At 44.2% G+C, this 19,865-nt stretch overlaps 1 protein-coding gene across 7 annotated transcripts in view; it reads left to right on the forward strand.

Moving 5' to 3' along the window:
• Positions 1-19,865, forward strand: part of LOC114050523 (anoctamin-10) — a 224,438-nt gene that overhangs the window by 33,742 nt on the left and 170,831 nt on the right. For 4 of the 7 annotated variants that reach the window (XR_003570019.1, XM_027872296.1, XM_027872297.1 and 1 more), the window contains exons 9-11: positions 563-745; positions 4,478-4,669; positions 7,241-7,369. Coding sequence is in view for 6 of the 7 variants with exons in the window: in XM_027872296.1 (XP_027728097.1) it covers positions 563-745; positions 4,478-4,669; positions 7,241-7,369 (504 nt within the window). In the remaining variant the exon portion in view is untranslated. Of the gene's footprint in view, positions 1-562; positions 746-4,477; positions 4,670-7,240; positions 7,370-13,999; positions 14,047-14,671; positions 14,939-19,865 lie in introns of those variants that run through there. The other 3 variants (XM_027872294.1, XM_027872295.1, XM_027872298.1) reach the window with 2 other exon arrangements.

Raw genomic sequence — 19,865 nt, forward strand, 5'->3', positions numbered from 1 at the left:
AAGAGACTTGTGTGGATGAAGCTTTTTCCTCTGAGAGGAGAGGTATGAAGTGGCTGTGTGCACCTCCTCTTAGGAGTCCCCTTGCTTTCTTGCCTGGGCAGGAGGTTTCAGCAAGCCTGCTTTTGTTCTCAGTGAGATCGAGAACTTTCTAAGCCATTTCAAGGACGTGCCCCAAAGTGGGGTCTTTCCTGTGCCTCCCAGAGAGGGGACTAATGTGCTAGAACCATCCCATGATCGCTGGCCTGGGCCAAGGCTATTTTATGACATCATAACTTGTTCTGGACCATGTCATGGTGCGTATTACGGGAATAGGTAAAGGGTCAGGAATTCTGCCCGAGTCGGGAGCCTTCTCTGCCCTTGCACATTGGCAGGGGCTTGGTAAGGAAGGCCCGGGAGGTGCTGCAGGCTCACGCAGCAAGTTGGTATAAATGGCCAGTTTTGATCCCAGACCTTGAAGGCTCCCAGCCCAAGATGCTTGTCACACATTCCATGATTATTAACACGCCATTGTCTCACATGCTGTTGCCCCCTTGCTCAGCTTTTGTTGTCTGTTTTTCTTTAGAGCTTGGCTACTCTGCTGATTACTTCTCAGATTCTGAACCAAATTGTAGAGACCTTTCTTCCATATTGGCTCCAAAGGAAGCATGGCTTACGGGTGAAGAAGAAGGTGCAGGCTTTAAAAGCAGATGTGGATGTTACTCTGTATGAACAAATCATCCTGGAAAAAGAAAAGGGGACTTACCTGGTAAGTCTGAATGTGTGTTATGGCTTGGCAGGGCTGAGCTTCCCCGGAGCTGAAATGTGTTCATTAAGTGCCTTTAACCAATACGTTGTAATAGGCAATAGCACTGAAATGACCGCTTACCAAGGTCCCCAGCTTGTCACCTTCTCCCTGAAAGGAACCACTTTAAAGTTTAAAGTTAAAAGCTGGGTGACCCAGTGGTTAGAGCACCAGGCCTGGAGTCAGGAAGACTCATCTTCCTGAGTTCAAATGTAGTCGCAGACACTTACTAGCTGGGCGACCCTGGGCAAGTCACTTCACCCTTTTGGTCTTATTTTCCTCATCTGTAAAATGAGCTGGAGAAGGAAATGGAAAACCACTCCTGTATCTTTGCCAAGAAAACCCCAAATGGGATCACAAAGAGACAGACACGACTGAAAACAACTAAACAATAATGAAAATGTATACTCAAATTCTGAAAACTTTGCAGATCTTGATGAAATTATGTCTGTCACCCCTGAAAGGAGGGAGAGCAGAGGATGACACTTGGGGGGAAAAAAAAAAAGCAGCAAGTGAGAGAAGGCTGTGATGGACAAGCAGGGAGGGGGATCTGGGCGCTTTCTCGACAACTTACGTGCAACCCCGATAAAGCAGCCTTCCAAGTAATGGATTAAGAAATATTTCATTAGAATTGGGATTTATCTGAAAAGCTTACTTCTTAGTTTAGAGACCTTAGCACTAATGCAACTGTAAAACACCTCCTGTCTTCTAGGCTGGCTTGGAGGTCGGATATTGTCCTTTCATTCTTTCTTCATTTCTGTACTGTAATGAAATAATTAACTACAAAATTATCAGTCTGTAATATTGAGTTTACTTGTGATAAGGTTAACTTTATGGTTAACATAACTTTCAGCCATTCAATAAACATTTATTAAGCACCTTCTGTGTGCCAAGAATATAAATATTGTTATGGGCAGAATATCTCTTCTTTGAGTTCATATGGTAGGTTACTTCTGCCAAAATAAATCTACCACAATGTAGAAGTTATAGAGATAAAAGCTTTGGTTTTATTATGCTTAAGCACAGGCTCAGAAGGTGAAAAATAACCCTCAACCTGGATTGGAGTTTCTGACAAGCTTTTATAGAGAAAATTCCATTAGAGAAATAAATTCTTTTACCTATTACAATCTCATACATTCTTTTAGGCTGTAAAAGTTTAAAAAAAGATAGTTCATCCCAGGCTTCCTTCAGTGTCATAAAATCTGAACAGACCGAGTTAAACAGAATCGTGATCCCATAAAGGAAACAGACCTAGTAAAACAGGATCTCTAGGTAAACTAAGGTTACGGATTAACCAGCCCTGTTTAGAGGGTTCGCAATGTGCTGATTGAGGGGAAAGGGAACGGAACCAAGACATCGGTGACAGTTGGGATCATTTCTCAGGTGAAGCAAGTCAGATTACTTTGCACAGCCTGGACTCCCTTTTTGGCCTCTTATCTGAGGAACGTGTGAGCCCTTACATAAATTTTTACATCCCATGGGACAGGTTTCAGTCAGCTCAGTAACCTTCTAACTAGGGAAAAGGCCCTCACTCCCCTCCCCCTAAGTAATAATAAAAATTAATAAAAGGGAATCAAAAATAAAAAAGATTCTTGTAATAATATTTAAAAAAGGCAATGCCTAGCCTGGAGGAAGACAAGGGAGTCAGGGGCGGGGCTAAGGGGACCCACTTTTCAGGGCATGATGAACAAGTCCAAAGGAGGGCAGCCCGTGTGGGAAATAAAAAGTGGCGTGCTCTGGGTACCTTCCTTCAGTGGAAGTTCTGGAAGGAGCTCTTCACCACCCTCACCCCCCAGTCAGGGCAGAGGGTGCTGAGTAGCCATGAGTTCCCTCCCAGGATGAAGGTATTCCTGGGACAGGATGGTGAAGTCCAGAGGGGGGCCGCTGGGTAGGAAATGAAGCCGTGTCTGCCATGTTTGGGGTGAAGCTGTCCAGTGGGAGTGTAATGAGCTTCTCCCATACAGAAGACGACTTATTGACTCCCTTGAAAGGTCATCAGCAGCTTCCTGATGACATCGAATGACCTTTTCTCAGTTGTTGTTGTTTGTTTTTGCAATGTGGCCCTTAGTTGGCGGCTCCTAACCATTCCCCTAAAAATAATTTCCCAAGGCTGACTTTACTATGCATGCTAAGATCTTACATGGGTCACTGTGATTTCTAGTGATGTACATTCTGCCTAAATTAAAAAATGAATTCTAAGTCTGTCGCTCTGTACATATAATAAAGAGTGGCCTAAAAGCTTAATAGCATTTAGGACTTTTGAGCCACCTTGTGTAGACTATAGAGTGTGTGTACACACCCCTCTCTGGCCACCTCTGTTTACGTTTACATAGACTCTGTACTGGCAGAGATGTATATATACTCATATATGTATAAAGATCTTTTGTAGTCTACATTTTAGCAAAGGTTAGCCATTGTCCGTTTGCTTGAGTCACGTAGAATAAGAGTTAAGTAGCACCGCCACATGGTCTCTGGGGAGTCAGTCAGTGCATCCCCTCGCTCTCGCGAGGGTAGTGAAGCCCGTAGGATAGGAAGGCTTGCGGGGCACCTTCTCGGCTTGCTGCGGATGCACCTGCTGCTGGGCCTTCTTCAATCTCCTGGTGAGTGGAGGCCCAGGGCCTCCTGGGAGTGAGGCTGAGGCTGAGGTCCTAGGCCCTAAGGAAACGGAGTTAAAAGCAGTAACCACCCCAAGGGAGCCGACAGGTTCCGTCCTTTCTTTTGTCTTCTTGTTCAGAACGACACTGAAGAAAACATGGCGGCCTCTACAGAACTTCTCTTAGGTCTCCTTGGCACTCAGGTCACTCAGGGGTGCCTGCCCTCTTCTGCCTGGAGGCTGGTTCCTCCAAAGTGGACAGTACGCCATTTATTTATCCTTCTCTGAGGCTCATTGCGTGGAGCTCTTTTATTAAAAGGCTAAAAGCTAATTATTAACTGAATTTTAAAAAGACTTCTTTTGTTTTTACCTTATAATCATTTTCCACCCTACACAAACACACGCTCCCTTCCTAATTAGCCCAGCTTTGTAGTTTCCAGTGATTCTTGTCTCCTCAAACCTTCCTTCTTAAGGGAGGATCATGTGTGTTTCTTCCCCATCTGAACCATTTTAAATAGTTTTGAATGGCACCTAGCGCTGTGCCTTGCACATAAATGAGATGGAATGTGCCAAGCCAAAGATTTTAAGCCCAGTTACAGATTTCCTTCTGTCTTCTTCTCTCTCCCCAACAACTCCCCACCCCTGGCTCTCTTCTTTTTCTGTCTTTTTCCTTCTTTTGTTTTCTGGTTTCCAGATCTTACAGAAAGGATGTGATTGGGGGTGGGGGGGGTGAGGCACATGAGACCAGAGATTTTTGTGAATGAGTTAATAAAATTGTGGGTATATCACAGAAGACCATTATTTGTTAGCAGCAATTCTGGGTCATTTACTTTCTTTTTGAAATGAATGTCTTTAAAAAAAAAAAAACTTAAAAAAAAGAGAACCTTTTCATTTTTGGTTCATTTGAGGTTGACAGTTTTTTGAGGCCTAACTTTGCATTTGTTTCTCAATTCAAACAAATTGTTAGGTGAAGGAACTGGGAGACGCTACCATAGATTGTCAGTGGAGACGCATGCCCTGAGTGTTATTAATGATTCTGTTTTTCTTGAGTTGTCCATGACAGCGTAAAGTCCTGTTTTCTTTATGGTGCCTTTCTTTTTTAGGGCACCTTTGATGATTACTTGGAGCTCTTCTTACAGTTTGGATATGTGAGCCTTTTCTCATGTGTCTATCCGTTAGCAGCTGCCTTTGCCGTTCTAAACAACTTGTCGGAAATTAATTCAGACGCCTTAAAAATGTGCAAGGTCTTCAAACGTCCATTTGCGGAGCCTTCATCGAGTATTGGTGTTTGGCAGGTAATCTGGTTTTTTTCTCTCGAATTTTCTGGTTTTTTTTGTTTTTTTTTAAAGAGCAAAGAGATAGGGGATCTGGGTTCTAGTCCTGGCTTTGCTCTCAGCTTGTTGTGTGGCCTTCATTACATTATTTCACTTGTCTGGGCCTCAGTTTTCCCATCTGTCAAATGAAGATATTGAAATAATTGACTTGTTAGGGCCCTCCACATTCTACAGTTCTGAGTCCTGGGATCACACTTAGTGTGTATTCAGCGTACTTATAATTCTGTCCAAGGCTTTTTCTTGGTCCTTAATGATCGGAATACCGTCTCTTAGGCCTGGGCCATGGGTGTAAGGCAGTATTTCCCTGACGACAACAGCAGTGTGTGTCCGTGTAGCCCTTTTCCCACAATGCCCTCCCAGCTATTGTGAGAGGAGCCATCTCCATTTTCAAGATGAAGAATTGCAAGCACGTGGAGGTGAGGGATGAGCCCAGGGCCACTGAGCTAAGAAATAGATGAAATTACAGGGACGTCCTGGAAGCGCTGATGCTGGACCCAAGAAGGGAGATTTGTAAAACCTTGCGTGTTATGTTCCAGACCAAGATGAGCCCAGATCTTTAGACTCCAAGTCCAGGCACACATTCCTCAGGAATGCAGAAGGAAGATCCCCACACTGTGCCATTTCAGAGAATGCCCATCCCTCTCTTTCTTTTTCTCTTCCTCTCCCTCTTTTCTTTCCTTGCTCTCTCCCTCCCCCCAATGCAGGGGCATTGTCTGTAACTGCTGTTTTCTGCCCTGCTGTCTACTTTGCAGCTTGGCTGCCCTGGTCTTCCTTAATATGGCAGAAACTGAGGCTTCTGACTTAAAGGAATTCCATGAAAGAGTCAGATTTTGTAAAGCGTTGATAAAGTTTAGAAAATGTCCAAAGCTGGCCAATGGGAGAAGACACTGAGTAATTGTTGAATTCAGTCATCTGTCGTTGGCCTTCTTTTAGTGGTTATATTTGACACTAGTGAGGATAGCAGACCTGGGTACTTTGCAGTGCTCTCCAGGGAGCACCTGCAGATGCTTGGAGGCCTTAGAATGTGATTGGTGCTCACAGCATCATTGTCCTTAGGTCTAACTACCCTTTTATGTGGAGAAGGAACTAAGCCAGATGCAGTAAGTGACCTGTGAAAGAGCTCATGATACATCAGTGATGGAGGGAAGGAGAGAAGACAGGTGGGCAAGCTTCGATTCTTGGGCCATCTTGCCCTCCTCTTATGCCCACACTTTTGTACTGTTAGGGACAAAGCCACCTTTTATCATGAGAGGATCCGTCCCAGTAAGTCTGATAGCGTGGTGAAGCGGTGATGGTGGGGACATTTATGAGCGCTCAGCATTTCAGCAGCGTGCTTATCTCCCCTCTTCAGTACTGTGTCCCCTCATTCTGACTCACAAGATGCCAGACCTGGAGCCCTGTTCCGTCGTGCCTTCTCCACCCCTGCCACAATGCCAAGTGCTCTCAGGGGAGGTTATAAAACTTCCTGTTTCATCCTTACTGAGAAGGTAGAAGCTATGGGAAGTGCCCTCTCTCACTTTCATCCCTCTACACCTCAGGATCTCTCCTTCACCCATTTTGCATTTTTCCTCTTCTATCTCAGAGGAAAAGGTGGCCCTCCTCCTCGCCAACACGGACTGCTTCACTGGGGACTACTTGCAAAAAATAAAGCTGTATTTGAAATCTCATCTGTCTCCAGCTGAATGAAAAATCTCCTATGTCATATCAAATGAGAAAACATGTGAAATGGTTCACCAACCTTAATTAGCTGTACTCATGCTGGCTCTCTCTGATGGCGCATTGGCCTTTGAGATGTCCATGGATTAATATTCCAGTAACAACACATTATGCTAAGACAAGGTTTTCTGTTCTGATTCTGACCTGTCTGGGCCACCATAGGCCTGTGTTCTAGACTCAGCTTTTCCTACCAACTTATTGTGTGACCTTGGACAAAGTCACTCAGCCTTCTCCTTTTCCAGTTCCCTATCTATGTGAGGCCAGATCTCCTTCATTTATCTCAATGGAAGGAAACGTCCCAACAGACCGACTGTAGAAGCAGTGGGAGGATCCAGATGTCTTCAAGTAATCTGGACACTGAACAGTTTTGCAAAATTGTGTGAAGCACTACTCTACTCACTATGTTTTTGGTTTTAGAAAATATAGTTATTTTTTGTAAAATATGTCCTGCATATCAATATGTGATGGGTTTGTTGTTATTTCGAAAGAAGTATTTAAAATATTTAAGATGAATATTTAAATAATTTTCAGTTTTTGTTTCTAATATAGTAAATATCAGTAGATAATAGCTCACATAAGCAATATGGAGTCCTCAGTAATTTTTAAAAGTGTAAGGGATCCTGAGTCTGAAAAGTTTGAGAAACACTGATATAGGAAAAAGCAGTTTAAAAAAATTTAGTCTTTGGAACTAAGGAAGGTGTTTGCTGTAACTCCCCTGTGTATCCTTCTGTCCCCATGTCCTAGCAAGAAAAAAGAGGGCCAGAGCAAACTGAGACATTTGTTACACACATGGCCTTTTTTTTTTTTTCTTTTCAGTTGGCTTTTGAGACCATGAGTGTTATATCAGTGGTTACCAACTGTGCACTGATTGGAATGTCTCCTCAATTAAATGCAGTTTTCCCAGATTCAAAAACAGACCTGATTTTGATTGTGGTAGCAGCAGAGGTAAGTGAAAATTCTAACTCTGTTAGTGATATTGATTATTTAAAACAGTGATGGTGATGGTGATGCTGCTGCTGCTGATAACAACGATGGACTCTACCTGTCTGTTACTGGTTGCCTGAATTCACTTTCTTGAGTTTACCTGTAAGAAGGCACAGGGACACAGTTAAGTAACTAAGGGAAGCAGGTGACTGGCCCTTTCCCAGTAACTTAAAAAATAATCTCCAAGTCAAAGAGAGAAGCAGAGATGGGCCTTGTTACTAGTGAAGAGATCAAAGCTGAAGGATGGGTGGGTGTGAAAATGTGTATGTTTGTGAGTCTCTGTGTGTATGAATATATGTTTAGGTGAGCGTGTGAGTCTGTGCTAAGGGAAAGTCATTTCTAATTTCAGAATAAAACATACTTAATGATCTGATTTGATAATTTTGCTTTCTTTTCTGCAGATAGGTACTGAATAAATACTTTTTGATAATTTATTTTTCAGCTCTCAGATTACAAATAGGAACTTTTTTATTTCTGTGCTTATGACTATAAATATCATGTATACCAGATGAAAGCAGTGTTATAATTTAATGCAAGTAGTATATTTAAACATTTATTTTTCCTCTGGGTCATAATCCTTCGAGCTGCCAGTCCTGAGCCTTGGTGACTTTTTTTAGCCTCATGTTAATATTCTAGCTTCATTTTGAAAAGGGTGTCTCATCAGATTTGACTTTTTTCCTTCTGTGTTGCCATCTGTATTACCGCACAGACTCCAGCGTTCACTTTGTCTGCTCTTTCGTGCCTGATCAGCATTAGGGCTTCCCCGCACGTCCATCTCTCCCTCGTGATTTTGGCCCCGTCGTTAAGGAGGTGTATATTAAAGTGCCCATTCAGTTCAAGCAGGGCTTAGCTTGACCGGGCCCGTAAGGTCTCAGCATGCACACCTGAGGCTTCGAAGCAAAGCGGACTGATGGGGTGGAAGAGTAAAGGAGTGAACTTAACACTAGACGTGCAGTGGTGGGCTCCTTGTTACTATCCCCTTCTGGTTTATTTCTCACCCCCGGGGACCTGAAGTTGTGGAGGGGCAGAAAAAAAAAACTGTGATGAGGGGACAAGGAGGGGCAGCCGTGAAGAGTAAGAAGTGCACCACTTGCCCTGTCTTCCAAATCCCTAGGAAATAGTGCAGTTATTATACCCATTTTACAGGTGGGGAGGTTCAGAGAATCCCCACAGAGCTGATAAGGACCTGAGGCAGGCTTCCAGGAGCATCCCTCTGCTCAGAGTGGTGTGTGCTGCCCTGAGGAGGCTGTCAGAACCACACTCCAGGCAAAAGTGGTGGGAGGGACCGTCCACAGGACAGACTGCCAGCTTCCAGAGGAGGAGGACGTTGACGGGTCATTTGTTAAGCACTTTACAAACCCTCTCTTATTTAGGAGAAAAGCTAGAGGATGCTCGCCTGTGAGGATGGCAGGGTCAGCTGAGAGGTTTTTAAGAGTTAAGGGGCCTGAGCATGTCATGGGCAGCAGAGAACGGGTCGCTGGAAAGGAAGGCATTGAGGATGATGGGGTCAACTCTCAGGGGACGCAGGATGGGATGAAGTTGAGGGTAAAGATAGAAGGGTCAGTCCTGGCAAGGAGGAGGCCCAGCTCTTCTTCAGTGTTTCAGAGACAGTGAGAATGGCTGAAGGTGGAGGGGATTCTGAAGTGAAGGCGAAGAGAGATGAGACCACATACTTCTTTCTAAAGTAGGACACAGGGTCATCTACAGAGAGAAAGGGGTTGGGCGGGGTCTTGGGGATTCACTGAAGGAGAAGGGTGCTAGGAGAAATGGGAGAGAGATTTGACAAGTGCAGAATCAGAGGAGTTCAGTACATGTCTGGGCCAAGCGTTGGGAGCCGACATCTTACTGTCCTCCTGGTAATGATTCCAGGGCTCTTTTCTTCCACCTTCCCCCAGCAACGGAGGCCTTCTCAGGAGCTTGGCTAGAATGACTTGTACCTGATTCTTTGTAGCTGATTTTATCTTACCTGGCCTTAATCACTGAATGGCTGTCGCCTCAGACAAACTGAGACTTGGAAAGACCTTAGCTTAAAAAGGGCAAGGTTTCCCACTACATCTGGGGCCATCTCCAGTCATCCTGATCTCTGTCTTGCCACTGGATCCAGATGGAGGCTGGGGACCTGACACGGCCCTTCCTCACTTATATCCAGTTCGCTTACAAGTCAAGACATCACTTTCCTGACGTCATAGGTCCTCTTTGAGAATGAAGATCCCACTGTGTTTTCAGCGGGTTATACTCACGGAAGCACTTTTGGCTTGGCCTTGGTAGGAGGCCCTTCTCTTCCTGCCTGTTCCGAAGTTTAATGAATCTGGTTCATATCTTAGTTCTGAGCGTCCCTAAGATAAGATGCTTAAGATAAGATAACTTGAATTAAAGAGTATTACCAAAGTATCAACAACAAAGAGTCTTTTATCCATGCCAGGGGATCACAATCTAGCCACCACTCAGGAGTGTCCCTGAGGGGTGGGGGTGGGGGGCAGGAGTCGTCTCTAGCATGGCACAGCCTCAGGCAAGCTGTTACCTGCAAGTCCACAGAGAAGGCTGAGGAGGAGTGGGAGCTTCTGTGGTTTCAGCAGACCTCTTTCCACAGGTTTCAGTCACCCTCAGGTAATTCATAGTTCTAAGAACTGCCAGGTCTGCGCCTAGTCAGCTGCATTCTACACTTGCCAAGCATGGAAAGGCTGTATGGATATAAAAGTGACCCTCAATTTCCAAGATTTAAGTAGCAGGGCTCCTGGAGATGGGGAACCTGGGCTCCGTGGTGGTTAGTGCCTCACCTGGATGTCCTGGAAGGAGTCACTTGAGCTCCTTGGCCTCAATTTCCTCTTCTGTACAGTGAGAAGTAACCAACTCTGTGGTCTCTGAAGTCCCTTCTGGCTTTAGCTCTGGGATCCTGCCATCCATAGAGGACCTTGGGCCTGGGTCAGCTGCCATCTCTCTCTCCTCCAGTACCCCCTACCCCCCCCCAAAAAAACCAACCCTACCACAAACCAACATAGGCTTTTCCCCTCTGCTCCTTCTGCACTTTAGTTCTTTTGTGCGGTGACACAGTGACCCCTGAGGCCGGAGGTGGAGGGGTGACCTTGTGAAGACAGCCTGCATTGGGGATAAGAAAGCTGGGGTTCAAGGTCCTTGGGCTGGTCCCTGATTCTAAGCCCTGATCACGGTCTGGGCAAATCACTTTCCTCTTTTGTAAAATGGAGTGGGTGGATTAGATGATGCCCTGATGTGCCTCCTGGTTTAAATGCCCAGTGAACAGCACAATAATAATAAGGCAATAAATTGAATTTGAATTCAGAGGAGCTGGTGATGTTGAGGGTTAAACTTGGGAAGGAAAAGTGGTGCTTTGTGAAGAGAGCTGGCCTAGGGTGCTCTCCTAGACATCCAGCCCCAGAACTTAACCCCTGAGAGACTCAGTTTACTGATGGATAAATGGGGCTAATAGTGCCTCTAGCACCTACCTCAGTGGGTCATTCTGAGGCTCAGGTGAGAGGAGGTGTCTCTATCTAATCCATATCTAGGTGTATATTTATCTATAAGATGTGTGTATTTGTGTATGTCTCTGCATATACGCACATGCATACATGCATTTTTGTGTGAGAGATTTGCAAACCTTAATGCCATATGTAAATATCACTAATTATGATTATGGTTTAAAATTCTCTTTCACAGTATTCTACTCATTGACAATGCCTGGCGCAAGTATTTCGGTTTGTCTTTTGGTTGAAATTAGCCCTGATATTCATACTGCTTCACGGTCATCCAGAACCACAGAGAGCCAACGTTTCTGATTGTTCTGTGGTACTGTGTTTCTGACGCTGTTGCCATGGAAGCGAGTGATTGATGGATCAATAGAAATGGGCCAAGTTATTTCAAATAATCAGTTTCAATGCTTAGAAAAGAATTATTGAAGATATACTTTCTTCACAAAATCTCCCGTTGCAATGGAGCGGGGCTCCTCCCCACTCTGGATGGCAGCCCCATCGTCACTTAGAGGAGAAGAGAAAAAAATGGTCCTCTGCCCACTGTCCTTGTACAGCATCTAATGTAAAACTGGGTGACTTGGAAGGATAAAAGAGCCACTACTGGCCAAGAAAAGTCACCTTTCAGGTGTTTGGGGCATCAGGGAAATGTTCTTTTTCTATAAAATATTGAGTCCCTTGGCATTTTTTGTCTTAACATGTGTGTACATACGTATGTATGTAAAAATGTCCCCACACCCCTGAGGCTCATTTCTGGGACTCCGCTTTTGTGCCTTTCCAAGGGCTCCTTCCCTCCCAGCCGGGAGGTCTGCACCGCCGTAAGATTTTGTGGTTTGATTCAGCCAGCGCTGCGCTCCTCACTTTCGCCTTCTGTGCAGGTAGCTTAGTGTGTCTAGACATGCATCCTGTTCAAGCTGCAGCTCGACGTCGGGATAGTTCTCAGGAAGACCTGAGTTCAAGGTCGGCTCCTGACACATCGGTGCACTGTGAACCCAATCACTTAACCACCAAGTTCTGAGACTTGCTGAGCTGGGCCGGGAGAAGGGGCTTTCCACACTAGAGAGCTCCCTCTACTGATGAAAGCCTAGGGCAAGACCAAACAATAAAATCTACATGCCCTAGCTAAAGACTTATCATAGCGGGAAGAGTTCAATTCAACATGTTTTCCCATAGTACTGATCTTCAATACAGGAGAGGAGAGGAGAGAAGCATCTATAGTGCACCTGCTGTATACAGGGCACCACGCTAGGCAAACGATCTTTGCTCCACTGTGGCTTGCCTTCTTGAAGGGCAGGCAGGACTTCTGGATGTCATGGTCCTCTTGGAAACTGTGGCTTCTCCTCAGAAGGATGATTTGTTGTCTTCTTTATTCATAATTGAAGGAAATGCTAAGTTTTAATTAGAGCTGAGAGTCTTAAACTATTTGGTGTCGTAGACCCTTTTGGTGGTTGGTCTGGTGATGCCTCTGGCTCCCTCCCCAGAATAATGTTTTTAAATGCATAAAAATCAAATTCGTGGGAAAAGTAAACCAATTATATTGAAATGCACTTATAAAAATAAAAAAAATGACAGAAAGCAATTTCAAGGTGGTTCTCCCCCCCCGCCCCAGTTATCTAGGGAGATATGTCATTCTGAACACAGCTAAGTTTAAGGTACGTTGAGGAAGAAGAAAGTACTAACTACTGAAGGGATCCATCCCCCCCCCAATTTGTGTCAGAAATGCCCTGTGTCACAACCTTTTGGAAGCTAGAGGCTATGTTTGTGTAAGGTTTTATCCTATACGTTTATTATTAATTCTTTAAACAAGATGTTCTGCTTTGATTGGGGCCGTTGTATTTTAACTTTGCAGTCTGATAATCCTTGTTGAAGATCTAGGCTTTGTGCCTAGCGGGAGATAAAGCTTTGCATAAAGTAGCACAATCAAGCCTGAGGAGAGAGTGAGCAGCACCATCACTCTTGGGCATAGGTGTCAGAGTAAGTTTCCCCTCCCCCTTCCCTGTGCCTTCTCTGTCTCCTTTGTGGTTCCTGTTCTTCCTTCTCCCCCATTTCTTGTCTCTCTCTGCACTTTCTCCACCAGCGGTACCATCTCTTCACCCTTTCAGTGATCGCCTCCTTGTGGGTCACCAACAAGTCTGCACCTCCAGCTGCATGTTACTCCTTCCACAAACCTGGGTCCTGCCTTTCTAAAGGAGAGTCAGAATCCTGCAGTAGACAGAGTGCTGAACTCGGAGTCAGGAAGACCTGGGTTCGAATCCCACTTCACAGACTTAGTAGCTGTATGAGCCTGGGCCTCAGTTTCTTCATCTGTAATATTAGGATAATAATATCCTGTAAGTGGCACCTCATTCGCCAGGTTGCTGTGGGGCTCAAAGGCAAACCTTCAAGCCCCATGTAAGTAGGTGCTATTACTGTTATTGCTTTAAAATTTAAATTCATCCTATGTGAACCTGAACTTCCCTTCAAACCTGCCTCTTAACTTTTGCATTCCTGCTGATGGCGTCACCATTTTCCCAGCCTCAAAACCTCTGAGTGTTCTCTGGCCTTTCCTCCTCCATCACTGTCTCCTCTATTTCATGAACCCCAGTGGCTCCTGATGCCAGTCTGATCAAGCAGAGACTCCTTCCTAAGCTGGCCCTTCCTTTGCCTGCGGCCTTCCTTCACACCATTAGCCCCGTCCGCTTTCTTTTCCAGCCAGGCTGTCCTGCTCCCTGCTCCGCCAGGATTCTCTGTCTCCGTCCCTGGCCTCTTTACGGGCTGTGCCCCTGTCTGGCAGGCCAGGGTACTACCCTTTCCCAGGGCCCACACCCTCCCTGCCCCTCTTCTAACGGCCTCAGATCTAGTCTGTCCATTCTTACATTTACATGCTAGGACGCAGGCTCCTTGAGAGCAAAGATTCTGTTCTTTTTTGTTGTTGTATCCCCAGTTCCCAGCACATGGCAGGTGGTTCTGGGTCAAGAATGGAGATGCAGGTGGGTAGGCTGAGATGGTCATCTTTGTGCTCTAGGAGCCTGTAGAATGCATTGCATAAAGGAGGTGCGTAATCCGTGCTTGTTGGATCTCACTGGTGTGGATACTCTGCTTTTAAAAACGTACCTTTAACCCTCAACAGAACCAAGAACTTGGATATCAAAGAAGGAAAAGCACGGAACTAAACAGGTCAGAAAATAGGACCTGTTTGACCAGGCTAAGGGCATTATATCATCTAGTCTGTGGAAGGGATGGATGACTTATGAAGAACCTTGAAGGGACCAAAGGTCCTCATGTGCCCTTATTGTGCTGGCTTCTGCCGAGTGGGCCTGGGTGGGGGGGGGTTCTGTTCAGGTGACAGGGAACCCCTGCTATCACGGCTGCTTCCTCTTCTCTGTAACATTAGAGGGAAAAGGAAGAATCCCTCAAGGCACCTGTGCGCTAAGAATAAAGTCTGAGAAGCTTTAGCTTCAATCCGAGGGAAAGGGACAAGCACCTGCCCTGGGAGTGGGGAAAGCAGTGGTCGTGGAAAGGGGGCCTTGGATGCTGGACAGACTGCCACAGGGGACCCACCAGGACTGGTCTACTGACTGGGTGTGGTAGGATGAAGAAGAGGCCTCCTGCTTATCTCTGTTCAGGAAATGGATTTCACCCCTTTCTCCAGCAATGATAGGTGGGTCTCATAAAGATGAGACATATTGTAATATTACACATATTGTAATAGAAATGAGACAGTGCCAGGTATATTTTTCTTTTAGTTAAAAAATTATTGATATATTCTGTTTTGACTGAATGCATACTTCCCATTCCACAGCCATGTGCATGTTTACCTGCAGAAAGGAAGGATGTCTCCCGATTTCCCTGTGCTGCCAGGTTCGGGGTTCGGCTGCCCCTTGTCATCCTCATGTACGAATAGCCTTCTTTTGGGGGCCACATGGTTATGTGTGCACCGACGTCCATCCACGTTCTTTTAAATGCTGCTTGGAAATAGCTTTAGTTCTCTTTGAATACATGGAATTAGAGCTCTGGTGCTTTTCCTTCTGTCGTCCTTCTGGTGAGAAAGTTCAATAAAAAATGAAATGCATTTAAAGTTCTCTTCATGGCTTGATATGCGTGCATGACTCCTGTTAGTATGAGGTGAAATTTAATAAAAATGTCAGGAAAAGAATAAGGCTGATTGTGGGTATTCTTGCCTTAAATTGCGCCTGTAGGCTGCAAGTATTCATCTTAGTTTGATTCGGGTAGGAAACAATTACAGAGTGATCAGATGTTCTCTTTTGAAACATTTGCTCCCCCTTCTGAACAACTTGTTCTCTGTCCCAGGAAGTCTTTTTTTTGGGCAACAGATTGTGGCCTTTTTTGAGGCTCAGGACAGGATCAGAAAGGAACTGGCCCATTGAACAATAGTGCCGTCCAGTCGGGGATGTGGATCTTCCACGTGGTGATGCCTTGATGGATCAAGCAAGGATTTATTATGTCATCTTGGACAAGTCATTTGACTTCTCTGGGGCTCAGTTTCCTTCTTTATAAAATGCAGGAGTTCACTTCACTTACCTTTAAGGGCCCTTCCAGCTCCAAGTCTACAACCCTGATACCTGACGAAGGCCATAGTGGGAGGCAAGATTTGGGTTAGATTTTCCTAGAATCCAAGGAATTCCTGCCCTTGAATTGCCCCTTACCCACAGAAATGAGGAAATATTTAACATATTACTACTTATTTGGGTGCTTTCTTTTAGCACCAACAGTGCTGAGGGCCTTGAAATCTAACATTTGTCATCCTTATCCTCCAGGAGAACTACCCATCCATCCACCCCTGTGGTTGATGAGATTTTCCTCTGCTGTCATACTTTGCCTTAAAATTTCTACTCTTGAAGCTGCACTCCGCCACCCAAGTCCTTCCAAAGAGCAACATGTTCCTCCTTTCTACTATGGTCACATGTTTAAATATGTGCCATTCAGCGTTTTGTTTCAAATAGGGTTTCAGTTAGTGAAATCAATTCCCGCCTCACCCTTTATTAGCTGTGTCTCAGAACAAGCTTTTCTTTTTTTAAACTTCTGAGTCAAAGTTTTCTCATCTGTAAAATGGGGATAATTATAATACCTATAGCACCTACCTCCCAGAGTTATGAGGATCAGGAGACAATGTTTGTAAAGTGTTTTGTACACCTTAAAGTATGCGTGTGTATCTGCTATAATTGTTCCCAGACTTGGAAGTTTTGGGGTCAGAATGAAGCTCACAGAAAGCATTAAACATGGTCTTCTTCCCCACCCCGACAGCAAAGAAATAACTCTTTTATTCTAATGTAGCAGATTCTCAAAGATAGGCATCATCTGTGTTTATAATTGTGACCCAAAATGGAATGTTTATTCAGTAAAGTAGAAAAATGCAGCTTATGTAAATAGTGCAATTATTGGGCTCAGCACCATGTAAGTATGTAAAGTCATTCTGCAGTTTTAGTCATTCAGAATGTTAAAGAAGGTTAATGAAAGCCCTGTGACTTAAATTACCATATTGTTTCTAATTATGAGACTCAGCTTCACATCCAAATAGGTTCTTTTCATAGGAAGAAGCTGACTCTTAATATTTTTAAATTAAAAATTATACTTTAACCCAATTTGTTTCTTATGTAAGAAATGTCGTGAATTTTTTAAAAAATGGATGTTCCCATAGCATACTATGTTTTTACATATTCAGTCATGGCCTGTAGAAATTAAAAACGTAAAGGTGTTGCTGTCAGTCTTCTGAGGCTGAATATTAAGGCAGAAATTTTCTTAGTTCCATAAATCCATATAAAATAATCCATAAATCCATATAAAAAAGTAAATTCTTGTGCTGGCGTTTGAGCATCTTAATGAGAAAAGCAATTTTAGTTTAAGCTTTGATTTTAAAACCTTTTTGTTTGATTTCTCTAGGCAGGTAAATGCATTTCTGTCTTTCGAATTTCTGTTAATACATAAAAGGATGCTTAAGGAGTTTAATCACAATGGGGGGAAGAAAGCTGTTGACTTTTTGTGTTTGTAAAATAATTGCAAACTTGGGAGAGATTTGATATCTGGAATAGTTAATTTGAAGACTTTGCTTAATAAAAGAGGGTTAGGTTTTGTTTTTTGGTTTTTTTTTAATGTACTCGACATTTCCTCCAACTCTTGTCCGTCATTCTGTCTTTCTGGACTCTTCGATAGGGTTGCCTCTCTTCGTTGCTTCCATTGTGTCCCTGCTCAGGCTCATCTCAATCCCTTTCGGTCTGATTTTGCAGCCCATCACTTCACCGTAACTGCTTTGTCCATTGTGGCCGGCCATCTCTTAACTGCCCGATACGACGAACCTCTTCTTGGGCTTCTTCTTTCTTGACCTCTGCTGCTTTTGTACTGTCTGCCCCGCCTACTCCTGGACACTTGGTTTTTTTCCTTTGACTTTTGGGAAATGGCTCTTTGGTTCTTCTTTGGCTTGTCTAACCCCCCTTTCAGCCGCCCTCTATTGTGTTCTGAGTAATCGCAGGCATTTCCCACTGTTCTGTGCTTGGTGATCTCAGCAGCTTGCATGGGTTCAAATGGTTATCTCTATGCAGGCACCTCCCAAATCTTATACGTACCCGGCTCTAACCTTTCTCCTGAATCTAGTGCTGTATTCCCAGATAATTCCTGGATATCTCTGCCTCGATGTGTCCTGTAGGCATCTGAAACTCAACCTGTCCAAAACGGTAGGATCAGTAGACCATAGACTTCGTTATAATTCCCCCACAACGCCCCCTCCTCTGTTCTCATCAGTCCAGAAACATTTCCATCCTTCCTAGGTATGCAACTTTGGGATCATCCTTCATTCTTCAGTTTGCCTCACTTTTCCATATCCAATTGCCAAATCTTATTGTTTCTCCCTCACTTTGTTGTTGTTCAGTCATTTCAGTTGTGTCCAACTCTTCATGACCCCATTTGGGGTTTTCTTGGCAAGGAGACTGGAGTGGTTTGCTGTTCTTTGTCCAGCTCATTTTGCAGATGAGGAAACTGAGGCAAACAGGGTTAAGTGACTTACCCAGGGTCACACCACTAGTAAGTGTCTGAGGCCAGATTTGAACTCAGTTCTTCCTGACTCCAGACCCAGCTTGTCCACTGTGCTACCTAGCTGCCCCCTCTACTCCTATGGTATCTCTTGAATTTTTAACACACAGCCTTTATCTTAGTTCAGGCCCTTATTGTCTCTTACTTGGTCTACCATAATAGCATTTCTTTAGTCCAGTGGTCCTGTATCTTGTCCTGTATCATAGACCCCCTTTTCAGAATAGTATTTTCAAATGCATAAAACAAAATACATGAGGTATAAAGGAAATAAATTCTACTGAAATAGTTATCAAAAAAATTTTTTTTTAAAGTCCAGGCTAATATCCTTTGCTTTAGTCTCTCTCCTTTCCATTCCTTCTTCTGCAGTATTGCCAAACTGATATTCCCATGGCTGATAAGTGGTAGAGTCAGAATTTGAACCCAGGTCCTCTGATTCTAAATTCAGTCTCCTTTTTTACTCTCCCTCTGGGGCTGTTCCCATGTTCCTTATGGCCACAAGTTCTCAGTGAATTCCTGGATAGATGACGCTCTTTGGATTGTGTGTCTGGGTACATTGAGTCATGTGAGTGTGTGCAAGAGAGTCTTAATCAAGACGAAAGTGACCATCCAATGGTAGGCCGAAGACCGGAGCATCACTTTTGTGTCTCTACTGCCATCTAGTGTTGTGTTGTAAAATTTCAGGGCGATTGAATGGGGTGCTCTGAATTTCTACCAATTGTTGTCTCATTTGTTTGGGTGGGTGAACAAAAATCATATTCCTGTAAGAGGAATGGGGTCCTTTAAGCAAGTCCCATTTTGCCATTATAGTCTTGGTTTGGAGAAATAGTTTGGTTTTTTTTCCCCTCTGATATATCTTCAGGTAGATCTAAATATGGAAAACTGACAAAAATCCCAATTTCAAAAATCATTTTATTTTATTTTAATTTGTTTTGTTAATATCGTCTTGTTTTTAAGATAGGCTACCTTCATTGCCCAATGTCTGCCTCACTTCCTCCAGAGAGCCAGCACTTTTAACAACAAATAAAAACCAGGGGAAACTCAAAAACACGTTTTGGCCAAACTAACGAACCCAGTAATGCAGTCTGCCCTTGTGTGCAGCATTTCGCATGCATCGTCACCCACCTCTGCAAAGAAGAGGGGGAGATGCTGTCTTCAATTCTTCCTCGGGGTCAAAGGGGGCGTCAAAGGGGGCGTTAGGACCTCACAGCATTCAGTTTGGGTTTTGTGGTTCTCCCCGTTAAGGTGGTGTTGGCGTGCATTCCTTGTAGTCATTGTGTGCATTGTTTTCCTGGTCCTGCTTACTTCACTTTGCATTAATCTGTATATCTTCCCATGCTCCTCTAGTGTTCTTCACTTCGTCATTCCTTAGAGCACGGTATTCTATTATTATATGCATGTGCCACAATTTGTTTAGCTATTCCCTAATTGATGGGCATTTACTTTTAAAAAAACACCTTATTATTAAAACAATTGCCTGAAGATCCTTCTTATGCTCAAATGCTGAAGATATTGCTCTGTGCTTAACATACCTCCTTCCCCTTTCCCTTCCTCCCCTTCTTTTCTTCCCTCCTCCCTTATTATTAGCACCTACTGTATGCAAAGCACTGTCCTAGACGTACAAAATATATGTCACGTATGCTCTGCTTTCAAAGAATTTATTCTAATGATGTTGGGAGAAATTTGGACACAAATGTTTCTGACCTAAGGGGAAATGAGATGAAAGCTAAGGAGAGTGATCCACTGCATCTCCTGAATCTGGGCTGTCCCCATGCCTGGAATGCTCTTTCTGGCTCCTTCTGCAGAAGCCCTTTCTTTCGTCCTCTGCCCCTCTCTCCTCCAGTGCCTTCTCTCTGGGATTGCCTTCCATCCGCCCTGGGTGTCTGACGCATACAGATAGTCACCTGCATGTTGGCCTCCGTTAGAATGGGAGCTCTTTGAGGGCAGGGATGATG

This window comes from Vombatus ursinus, unplaced genomic scaffold (assembly GCF_900497805.2).
Source record: "Vombatus ursinus unplaced genomic scaffold, bare-nosed wombat genome assembly UNPS02014799.1, whole genome shotgun sequence".
In the NCBI taxonomy this organism is placed as follows: Eukaryota; Metazoa; Chordata; class Mammalia; order Diprotodontia; family Vombatidae; genus Vombatus; species Vombatus ursinus.